This window comes from Mustela nivalis (assembly GCF_964662115.1).
Source record: "Mustela nivalis genome assembly, chromosome: 2".
NCBI lineage: Eukaryota > Metazoa > Chordata > Mammalia > Carnivora > Mustelidae > Mustela > Mustela nivalis.
Genome location: NC_139021.1, coordinates 61,046,313 through 61,058,868, shown reverse-complemented (window position 1 = coordinate 61,058,868; position 12,556 = coordinate 61,046,313). Strand labels below are relative to the sequence as shown.

The 12,556-nt window shown below is 37.2% G+C and overlaps 1 protein-coding gene and 1 pseudogene across 2 annotated transcripts in view; one reads left to right on the top strand and one right to left on the bottom strand.

The window, feature by feature from the left end:
- TRAM1 (translocation associated membrane protein 1) overlaps window positions 1–12,556 on the bottom strand; it is a 37,617-nt gene continuing 25,061 nt past the window's right edge. The window contains exon 11 of the mRNA XM_082721189.1: window positions 1–1,567. Coding sequence (XP_082577315.1) covers window positions 1,494–1,567 — 74 coding nt within the window. The 3' untranslated portion in view covers window positions 1–1,493. The remainder of the gene's footprint in view (window positions 1,568–12,556) is intronic.
- Window positions 1,576–6,331, top strand: LOC309859922 (small ribosomal subunit protein eS8 pseudogene; annotated as a pseudogene). The gene has a single exon. The product of its transcript is annotated as a small ribosomal subunit protein eS8 pseudogene (transcript).

The window sequence follows — 12,556 nt, the reverse complement described above, 5'->3', positions numbered from 1 at the left end:
TTGTGAAAGTAAAAATTTTATTTTGATTGATTTCTCAATGTATAGTTCAATATAATGCCAGTTTTTAATGGCAAAAATTTGGTTCCACTGAAACTCCATGATGCTACAGAGAGCTACTACTTTTTCCAGGAAGTCAACAGCTGGAAATAGAAAGCACAACTTTCTAGCAGCATGGCAACTTACTAAACTGCAGACCTAACAAGCCTGCAACTTTTATACTAAAAATGGCACAAACATGAGCTGGTGACAAAAGTGAGAAATGGAGAACAAGATGCGAACACCAAAAGGAGCAGTATAGGTACTGTGAAGACAACAAAAAACCAAATATAGCTATACGAATTTTTAAGGATAATTATAGAAAAGGGAACCAAATGTTTTACTCAAATGTTTTTTAGAGCCTTTCTGTAGAGATACAAATATATATATATATATATATATTTATCCAAAAATATGTTTTATACAGATAAATGCTTCTCAATTAAAGGTGGGACCAAAGCTATAGTTATAACATAAAGCACTGTCTTTTCTAAGATTAGCCAACTGAATTTTCAGTTTAAGATTAATGCAGTTTCTCCCAATATAATTACCCAACATTCTCTTTATAGATATAAATCAAATAGGCATTATTTTTAAAAAGGGTTTGCAGGTTAATTAAACAATATTTTTCTAAGATGCTGTGCATATTGGTCTTATAACAAGCCCCATTAAGAATCATTATTAATAAACATATCAAAAAGGGCTATAGTCAGATTTGGTTCTTTATAGTAAATATTTAATTTTCTGATTTTCAGCTCACAAGTGTTGAAAATGCACAAGAAAGATTTTACTTCACAGGTACTTTCATGTTCATGTATTTTGATTCACTATATATGGCAATAATCTCCACACATTGTAACCAATACTATTTTTTTTTTTAATGGGGATGTAACATTAACAACCATTACCTATAATATAAAGCACACAATTATTTTAGTGAATTTACAAATCTTTTTTCCCAGGTGTAAAGACTACAAAAATTCCTAAAAATTAGAGAACACTGAAAACATATTAAAGTTTGACTTCCAACTTTATAGTATTTCCATATTACCCTGAAAGATAACTTAAAAAAATATGACCTTGCTGGAAGAGGCCATCTTGCTAATATAAAAAATTGGTGAGAGCAAGAAATTTTATCACTGATATGTAGAATTTCTGTAAATAGTTCTCTCTCCAAATCATTAGAAAAACGTTCAAAGATAAAAAACAAAATAAAATATGGTGGTGGTCCCTAAACTATTCTGAAGGCAGGTAGCTTAGTCTAAGCTAAATATTTTTCTCACTCATAGTAATCAACCTTCCCTCAAATGCCCTTTAAAAAAATGCATGAAACAGTACAATAGCAAGAATCAAAGAGCACAAACTGTATTTTTAAGGACAGAAAAAATCTCTAGTGCTGAAAGATATAGTAAAAAGCGTATTTCTTTGGGGACATTAATCAGTTAGATTATAATTCATTATGAAGATTTCTCTTTTCTATTACGGGGAGAGTCTGCTCCATTTGAAGTTACTGTTCCATTTACACCATTTTCTGAAAAGAGAAAAGAATCAGTATTACTCTCTCTTTATTTAAAAATAAAGATTTTATTCATTTATTTGACAGAGACAGAGAGCACAAGCAGGGGGAGCAGGAGAAGCAGGCTCCCCTCTGAGCAAGGAGCCAAATGCAGGGCTTGACCCTGGGATCATGACCTGAGCCGAAGGCAGATGCTTAACCAACTGAGCCACCCAGGCGCCCCAGTATTACTCTCTTTTATAAAGAAATGCAAATAAAATCATCTTTATACACAAAAGTACCTTCAGAAAAGAAAATTTAAAACCCCAATAAAGATCTGGATGCCCTCAGGTAAAACTTATTTCGCAGTAATAAATTTTTACCAGTATTTAACCAATCATAAAACCTGATAATAATAATAAAAAAAAAAAAACAACAAAAAAAACCCCAACCCAGTAACATGTTAAATACATGTTCAGTAGCAATTTTTTTTTTTTAAAGATTTAATTATTTGAGAGAAAGAGTATGAGGGAAAGGGAGAGGGAGAGAGAAACTGAAGCAGACTTTGCACTGAGCACAGAGCCAACATGGGCCTTGATCCCACAACCATACAATCATGACTTGAGCTGAAACCCAGAGCCAGATGCTTAACCAACTGAGCCACCCAGGTTCCCCTAAAAGTAGCAAATTTTTAAAAAAGTAACTGTCAATTGTATCTCAATAAAACATAAAGCAATTAGTACTGAAGGCAGAAAAAAGTGATAAAGAGAAAATTCCAAAAAGAAATGACAAGAATTTTAGAATAGTCTTAAGAGCAGTACTTTTGGTAGCAATAAAGAACCTTTTCACATTTGTCTGTAAACAAAGTTCTTAGGGATATGTTTCCTTACAAGATATAAAGTCAGTGTTTAGGATAACTTTAATGTTTAGAAGTATACTATGGCTGCCTTCTTCAAGTTATGATGGAGGTATCTATCTATTGATCTGTAACTATTATTAGACTAACCCTCTCTCCAAAAATGTCCATTAAATTTGGAATACAAACATGGCTGTCTAAAGGGAAAAAAAACCCAAAAACAAAAACCGAAGGCAGCTCTGTATTTCTCCCTTAAGGCATCTGCCTATTACTGAATGTGCATGCATAAAGCAAGACTCAGAGGAATCAAACAGAAAGCAACTCCTATGCAAATGCAAAACCAAACAGAGACCTGGTTGGTCTCATAATGACAGAAGAAAAAATATGAATCCAGAGTCTGTCAGAGAAGACAGACTATACAAATGGCTGATGTTCTAGGAATGAGGGTAAACTGGAAACAGATCAGCTTTGACAGGACAGAATGATCTACCCATATTCAATCCAGAGCCTCTATAAACTCGACTAAAACCTATACCCATTTTTACATAAAACACCCAGTATTCAATTAAAAAACTACTGGGCATCCCAGAAAGCAAGACCAAGGTACTAAAAACTGAGAGAAAAAAATATATTAGGAATAGATCTTCACTCTTTTCAGCCAGCACCAAGTGATGGGCATCTGCTGGGACAACTGGTACAACCTGCAAGACCGGGGGCAAGAGAAAGCCCTTCCGCAAGAAGCAGAAGGATGAACTGGGATGCTGTGCCCCATACACACAGTTCCAATCTGGGGAGGTAATAAGAAGTACACTGCCTTGAGGCTGGATGTGGGGAACTTCTCGTGGGGCTCTGAGTGTTGGAAGAAGCAAACAGGAATTACTGATATTATCTACAAAGTACCCAACAGTGAATGAGCAGTCCACACCAAGACCCTGGTGAGGAACGGTACCGTGCTCATTGACAGCAGGCCATCCTGACCATGGTATGAGTTCCACTATGTACTACCTCTGGGCTTAAGAAGGGGGCTAAGTTGACACCTAAGGAGGAAGAGATTTTAAACAAAAAAGAATCAAAGAAAATTCGGAAGAAACATAATGGAAGGAAAAAGCAAGCCACAATCAGCAGTTCCATAAGAGCAGGCTTCTTGAGTACACTGCCTGAAGACCAGGCCAGTGTGGCTGAGCAGAGGGCTATGTGCTAGAGGGCAAGAAGCTGGAGCTCTATTTGAGGAAAATCAAGGTCCAAAAGGTAAATAAATCCTCCTCCCTCCTATTTTCAACTCACATAAAGAAGGTGTTTACCTTTGAAGAGAAAAAGAAGAGAAAAGAAAAGAAAAAGGTCCTCAGGTGATCCACATCTGGAGTTATCACACAGGGACTCATAAAATGAGTAATAAAAATAAATGAAAAGATGGAGAATTTCATGAGAACTAAATCTTTAATCCTAGAACTGGAAAATACAGTAACTGAAAATACAGACTTAAATAATGAATTTCATAGCAGATTAGGCGCAACAGAAGAAATCAGTGAACCAGAAAAAAAATACTTAGATTGGGGGCGCCTGGGTGGCTCAGTGTGTTAAAGCCTCTGCCTTCGGCTCAGGTCATGATCTCGGGGTCCTGGGATTGAGCCCAGCAGAGCATTGCCTCTGCTCAGCAGGGAGCCTGTTTCCTTCTCTCTCGCTGCCTGCTTCTCTGCCTACTTGTGATCTCTCTCTCTGTCAAATAAATAAATAAAAATTAAAAACAAACAAACTTAGATTAAAACTCAGAAAAAAAGGGATGAAAAATGCAGAAAGCATGAACAGGGTAAAAAGGGTTTAACACATATATTGGAGTTCCAGAAGGAAAGGAGAGAGAGAATGGGGTAGAAGAATATTTGAAGAGATTAGGGTCAAGAATTTTCCAAAAATGATAAAAGAAGTCAAGCCAAGCAAAATTCAGGAAGATCTGTATGACAGAGAACAGGATAAAGACAAAGAAAATCATATTTCTAAAAACAAAGACAATAATTGTCAGATAATTAGATGCAATTATATGCTGCTGACAAGAGATGAAATTTATATTTAAGGACAAAGAAAGGTTTAAAGTAGAAAAATAAAGAAAAAGATGCACCATAACATCTTACCAAAAGAAAGTTGGTGCAGCTATAGTAAATACAGAAATTTACTAGAAATGAAGACAGACATTCAGTAAGAGGACAAATTCATAATTTATAATAACCCTAAATTTTGATGTACTTATACGTCTCAAAATATTTAAAGCAAAAGCTGGTAAACTACACGGAAAAGTTCAGTATCTCCTGCAATAACTGACTGAACAAATAGAACTCCTTCTACCAAATCAGTAAAGATATAAAAGATTGAAAAATACAACTAACAAATCTGACCTGATATACAACTAATAACCAAGAAATTCAGAAAACACATTCTTTTGAAGTCCAAATGGAACATTTACCAAAACTGAACACATGCTGAGCCATAATGAAAGTCTCAACAAATTCCAAAGAACTGAAATCATTCGGAATATATTCTTTAGCCATAACAGAATTAAGCTAGAAATCAGTAACAAAAAGAAAACTAGAAAATGCCCACGTAGTTGTAAATTAAACAATGTATTAATAAATGATCTGTGGATCAAAGAAGAAATCAGATTGGAATTATAATATCCTAGAGTGAATGATAATGAAAAAGATATCAAAATTTGTGAAATTCAATTAAAGCACTGCTGAAAGGGAAAGCTTGCCTTTAATTGCAAGTAATTCACGAGATGGGCAGAAAATCAATGATGTAAAGATCTATCTCAAGAAGGTAAAGCACAAATAGCAAAGTAGCAAATCAAGCCCAAAGAACCACGAACAGAAATCAATGATATGACTAAGAAAATAAAAAAAAAGAGCCCACAAATGTTAGCTTTTGGCTAATGGGGGGGGGTGGGGGAAGGGCATAAATTACTAACATAGGAAGTAAAAAATACTACTATTCTACACAAATTAATAAAAGAATATTATGAATAATTTTACTGATACATTTGCCAAGTTAGATGAAATGAAAATTCTTGAGAAATACAATTTTCCAAAAGAGACACAATAAGGAATAAAAACCTGAATAATCCTATTATCTATTAAAGAATGTAAATCTATAGGTAAATAGCCTCCTCCAGAGAAGATTCTAGGTTAGATGGCCTCACTGGTAGATTCTTCCAAGCATTTAAGTAAAAAAGAACGTTGACTTCACACAAAGGATAAAACTGCCCAATACTTTTATTTATAAAGCTATCATAACCCTGACACCAAGATGTGCTAAGAACATTACAAAAACAAAACCAGGCTAATTAGAGGCCAATCTTTTATATGAACACAGGTACAAAAATCCTAACAAAGATACTGAAAACATCAATCTACTAAAAGCTATGTATTATCATCAACTTGGATTTAAGCTAGAAATGTAAGACTGGTTTTACATTTGAAAATAAATACATTACTAAAAAATACATATCAATATCCTTTATGAATATAGATATAAAAATGCTCAATAAAATACTAACAAACCAAATCCAACAATATCTATAGAGGATTATATGCCATAACCAAATGAGATTTATCCCAGGAATGCACTGTTGGGTTAACATTCAAAAACCAATTAATAGTAATACATGATATCAATAAAATGATATCAATAAAATGAAACCACTTGATGATTTCAGTAGATGCAGAAAAAGCAAGTGACAAAATCTAACATCCTTTCATGAAAAAAATACTAATAAATTAGAAATAGAAGGGAACCTCCTTAAGCTGATAAAAAGGCATTTAGGCAACCCACAGGCAACATCATATCTAATGGTAAAGGACTACACGCTTTCCTGATAATATCAGGAACAAGATAGGAATGTTTGTTCTCTCCGCTTCTACTCAACATTGTTTTGGAGGTTCTAGTCAGGGCTGTTTGGCAAGTCATCCAGATTATGCGGGGGAGGAGTCAAGATGGCGGGTGAAGAGTCAAGATGGCAGAGAAGTAGCAGGCTGAGAGTACATCAGGTAGCAGGAGATCAGCTAGATAGATTATCAAACCATTGCAAACACCTACAAATCCAACGGGAGATTGAAGACAAGAAGAACAGCAATTCTAGAAACAGAAAATCGATCACTTTCCGAAAGGTAGGACCAGCAGAGAAGTGAATCCAAAGAAAGGGGAAGATAGATCGCGGAGGGTGGAGCCAGCTCCCGGCAAGTGGCAGAGCAATGGAGCACAAAATCAGGACTTTTAAAAGTCTGCTCCACTGAGTGACATCGCTCCAGAGGCTAAACCTGGGTGAAGCCCACACGGGGTCACGGAAGGATTGGAGGTGTGAGTGTTGCAGAGCTCACAGGTATTAGAGTGGGGAAACCGGCTACAGAGACAGAGCCGAGGAGTGAGCTCTCAGCTCCGGGTTACCTTGAACTGGTCGCAGGCTGGGTGAGCTCAGAGCGCGGCCAGAGGCCAGGGAAACGGGAGTGATTAGGCTCTTTTCTCTGAGAGCGCACTGAGGAGTGGGGACCCCAGCTCTCGGCTCCTCTGGCCGGAGACTGGGAGGCCGCCATTTTCATTCCCATCCTCCGGAACTCTACAGAAAGCATTCAGGGGACAAAAGCTCCTGAAAGCGAACCTGATCGGATTACTTAGACTGGCCCCTGGTAAGGACAGTGCAATTCCGCCTCAGGCAAAGACACTTGAGAATCACTACAACAGGCCCCTCTCCCAGAAGATCAACAAGAAATGCAGCCAAGACTAAGTTCACCTACCAAGGAGAGCACCAGAATTCCAGAGGAGGAGAAAGCAAAGCACGGAAGTCATGGCTTTCTCCCCAAGATTCTTTAGTCTTGTGGTTAATTTAATTTTTTTTTTCTTCTGCTAACTTCCTTTTTTAACTTTTACCCTTTTCTTTTTTAATGTTTTTTAACTAGTTTATCTAATATATATATATTTTCTTTTTTACATTTTTTATTTGTTTTCTTTAAAAAAATTTTTTTTTCCCCTGAACTTCTTTTTATCTCCTTTATCTCCCCCCACGATTTGGGGTCTCTTCTGATTTGGTTAAAGTGGATTTTCCTGGGGTCTTTGCCACCCTATTAGTATTTTATTTGCTCCTTCATATACTCTTATCTGGACAAAATGACAAGGCGGAAAAAAAAAAGAACAAGAGGCAGTACCGAAGGCTAGGGACCTAATCAATACAGACATTGGTAATATGTCAGACCTAGAGTTCAGAATGACCATTCTCAAGGTTCTGGCTGGGCTCGAAAAAGGCATGGAAGATATTAGAGAAACCCTCTCTGGAGAGGTAAAAGCCCTTTCTGGAGAAATAAAAGAAAATCTTACCAAATTGAAATAAAAAAAGCTATTAATGAGGTGCAATAAAAAATGGAGGCTCTCACTGCTAGGATAAATGAGGCAGAAGAAAGAATTAGTGACATAGAAGACCAAATGACAGAGAATAAAGAAGGTGAGCAAAAGATTAACAAACAGCAACTGGACCATGAGCGGAGAATTCGAGAGATAAGTGACACCGTAAGATGAAACAACATTAGAATAATTGGGGGACGCCTGGGTCGCTCAGTTGGTTAAGCGGCTGCCTTCAGCTCAGGTCATGATCCCAGCGTCCTGGGATTGAGTCCACATTGGGCTCCTTGCTTGGCAGGGAGCCTGCTTCTCCCTCTGCCTCTGCCTGCCACTCTGTCTGCCTGTGCTTGCTCTCGCTTCTCTCTCTATGACAAATAAATAAAATAAAAAATCTTAAAAAAAAAAAATCTTTAAAAAAAAAAAAAAAGAATAATTGGGATTCCAGAAGAAGCAGAAAGAGAGAGGGGAGCAGAAGAAGGTATATATTGGAGAGAATTTCCCTAATACGGCAAAGGGTACAAGCATCAAAATCCAGGAGGTGCAGAGAATCCCCCTCAAAATCAATAAGAATAGGTCCACACCCCATCACCTAATAGTAAAATTTACAAGTCTTAGCGACAAAGAGAAAATCCTGAAAGCAGCCCGGGACAAGAAGTCTGTAACATACAATGGTAAAAATATTTGATTGGCAGTGGACTTATCCACAGAGACCTGGCAGGCCAGAAAGAACTGGCATGATATATTCAGAGCACTAAATGAGAAAAACATGCAGCCAAGAATACTATATCCAACTAGGCTATCCTTGAAAATAGTAGGAGAGATCAAAAGCTTCCAGGACAAACAAAAACTGAAAGAATTTGCAAACACCAAACCAGCTCTACAGGAAATATTGAAAGGGGTCCTCTAAGCAAAGAGAGAGCCTAAAAGTAGTAGATTAGAAAGGAACAGAGACAATATACAGTAACAGTCACCTTACAGGCAATACAATGGCACTAAATTCATATCTCTCAATAATTACCCTGAATGTTAATGGGTAAATGCCTCAATCAAAGACAAAGGGTATAAGAATGGATAAAAAAACAAAACCCACCAATATGTTGCCTACAAGAAACTCATTTTAGACCCAAAGACACCTCCAGATTTAAAGTGAGGGGGTGGAAAACAGTTTACCAAGCTAATGGACATCAGAAGAAAGCTGGGGTGGCAATCCTTATATCCGATCAATTAGATTTTAAGCCAAAGACTAAAATGAGAGATGAGGAAGGACATTCTATCATACTTAAGTGGTCAGTCTGTCCAATAAGAAGATCTAACAATTTTAAATATCTATGTCCCTAACATATGAGCAGCCACTACATAAACCAATTAATGATAAAACCAAAGAAACACATCAAATATAGAATAATAGTATGGGACTTTAACATCCCCTCACTGAAATGGACAGATCATCTAAGCAAAAGATCAAAAAGGAAATAAAAGCCTTAAGCGATGGACCAGATATATTCAGATTTCCATTCCATCTCAAAGCAACTGAATACACATTCTTCTCTAGTGTACATGGAACATTCTCCAGAACAGATCACATCCTGGATCACAAATCAGGTCTCAACAGGTACCAAAACACTGGGATCATTCCCTGCATATTTTCAGACCACAATGCTCTGAAGCTAGAACTCAATCACAAGAGGAAACTTGGAAAGAACCCAAATACATGAAGACTAAACAGCATCCTTCTAAAGAATGAATGGGTCAACCAGGAAATTAAAGAATTGGGAAAATTCATGGAAACAAATGATAATGAAAACACAATGGTTCAGTATCTGTGGGACCCAGCAAAGGTAGTCCTGAGAGGAAAATGTATAGTGATACAAGCCTTTCTCAAGAAACAAGAAAGGTCTCAAATACACAACCTAACCCTACACCTAAAGGAGCTGGAGAAAGAACAACAAAGAAAGCCTAAACCCAGCAGAAGAGGAGAAATCATAAAGATCAGAGCAGAAATCAATGAAATAGAAATTTTAAAAACACAAACAGACAATAGAGCAAATCAAAGAAACTAGGAGCTGGTTCTTTGAAAGAATTAATAAGATTGACAAACCCCTGGCCAGACTTTATCAAAAAGAAAAGAGAAAGGACCCAAATTAATAAAATCATGAATGAAAGAGGAGAGATCATAACCAACACCAAAGAAATACAGAACATATTATGAGCCACTCTACGCCAACAAATTTAACAATCTGGAAGAAATGGATGCATTCCTAGAGACATATAAACTACCACAAGTGAACCAGAAAGAAATAGAAAACCTGAACAGACCCATAACCAGTAAGGAGATTGAAACAGTCATCAAAAATCTCCAAACAAACAAAAGCCCAGGGTCAGAAAGCTTCCGAATGGAATTCTACCAAATGTTTGAAGAAGAACTAATTCCTATTCTCCTGAAACTGTTCCAAAAAATAGAAATGGAAGGAAAACTTCCAAATTCATTTTATGAAGCCAGCATCACCTTGATCCCAAAACCAGACAAGGATCCCATCAAAAAAGAGAACTACAGACCAATATCCTTGATGAACACAGATGTGAAAATTCTCACCAAAATACTAGCCAATAAGATCCAACAGTACATTAAAAGGATTATTCACCACAACCAAGTGGGATTTATTCCAGGGCTGCAAGGTTGGCTGTAGTATCAATGTGATACAACACATTAATAAAAGAAAGAACAAGAACCATATGATACTCTCTATAGATGCTGAAAAAGCATTTGACAAAGTACAGCATCCCTTCCTGATCTAAACTCTTCAAAGTGTAGGGGTAGAGGGCACATACCTCAATATTATCAAAGCCATCTATGAAAAACCCACTGCAAGTATCATTCTCAATGGAGAAAAACTGAAAGTTTGTCCGCTAAGGTCAGGAACATGGCAGGGATGTCCATTATCACCACTGCTATTCAACATAGTACTAGAAGTCCTAGCCTCAGCAATCAGAAAACAAAAAGAAATTAAAGGCATCCAAATCGCCAAAGAAGTCGTCAGACTATCACTCTTTGCAGATGATATAATACAATATGTGGAAAACCCAAAAGGCTCCACTCCAAAACTGCGAGAACTTGTACAGGAATTCGGTAAAGTGCCAGGATATAAAATCAATGCACAGAAATCAGTTGCATTCCTATATAGCAACAGCAAGACAGAAGAAAGAGACATTAAGGAGTCAATCCCATTTACAATTGCACCCAAAACTATAAGATACCTAGGAATAAACCTAACCAAAGAGGCTAAGAATCTATACTCAGAAAACTATAAAGCACTCATGAAAGAAATTGAGGAAGACACAAAGAAATAGAAAAATGTTCCATGCTCCTGGATTGGAAGAACAAATATTGTGAAAATGTCTATGCTACCTAGAGCAATCTACACATTTAATGCAATCCCTATCAAAATCCCATCCATTTTTTTCAAAGAAATGGAACAAATAATCCTAAAATTTATATGGAACCAGAAAAGACCTCAAATAGCCAAAGGAATATTGAAAAAGAAAGCCAAAGTTGGTGCCATCACAATTTTGGACTTCAAGCTCTACTACAAAGCCGTCATCATCAAGACAGCATGGTACTGGCACAAAAACAGACACATAGATCAATGGAACAGAATAGAGAGCCCAGAAATAGATCCTCAACTCTATGGTCAACTAATCTTTGAAAAAGCAGGAAAGAATGTCCAATGGAAAAAAGACAGCCTCTTCAATAAATGGTGTTGGGAAAATTGGACAGCCACATGCAGAAAAATGAAATTGGACCATTTCCGTACACCACACAGGAAAATAGACTCAAAATGGATGAAAGACCTCAAAGTGATTAAGGAATCTGTCAAAATCCTTGAGGAGAACACAGGTAGCGACCTCTTCGACCTCAGCCGCAGCAACCTCTTCCTAAAAACATCGCCAAAGGCAAGGGAAGCAAGGGCAAAAATGAACTACTGGGACTTCATCAAGATCAAAAGCTTTTGCACAGCAAAGGAAACAATTAACAAAACCAAAAGACAACTGACAGAATGGGAGAAGATATTTGCAAACTACATATCAGATAAAGGACTAGTGTCCCAAATCTATAAAGAACTTATCAAACTCAACACCCAAAGAACAAATAATCTAATTAAGAAATGGGCAGAGGACATGAATAGACATTTCTGCAAAGAAGACATCCAGATGGCCAACAGACACATGAAAAAGTGCTCCACATAACTCAGCATCAGGGAAATACAAATCAAAACCACAATGAGATATCACCTCACACCAGTCAGAACGGCTAAAATTAACAAGTCAGGAAATGACAGATGCCGGTGAGGATGTGGAGAAAAGGGGAACCCTCCTACACTGTTGGTGGGAGTGGAATCTGGTGTAGGCACTCTGGAAAACAGCATGGAGGTTCCTCAAAAAGTTGAAAATAGAACTACCCTATGACCCAGTAATTGCACTACTGGGTATTTACCCTAAAGGTACAAACATAGTGATCCGAAAGGGGCACGTGCACCCAAATGTTTATAGCAGCAATGTCTACAACAGCCAAACTATGGAACGAACCTTGTTGTCCATCAGTGATGTCCATCAGTGACATCAGTGATGAATGGATAAAGAAGATGTGGTATGTATACATAATGGAATGCTATGCAGCCATCAAAAGAAATGAAATCTTGCCATTTGTGACGATGTGGATGGAACTAGAGGGTATTATGCTTAGTGAAATAAGTCCATCGGAGAAAGACAACTATCACATGATCTCCCTGATATGA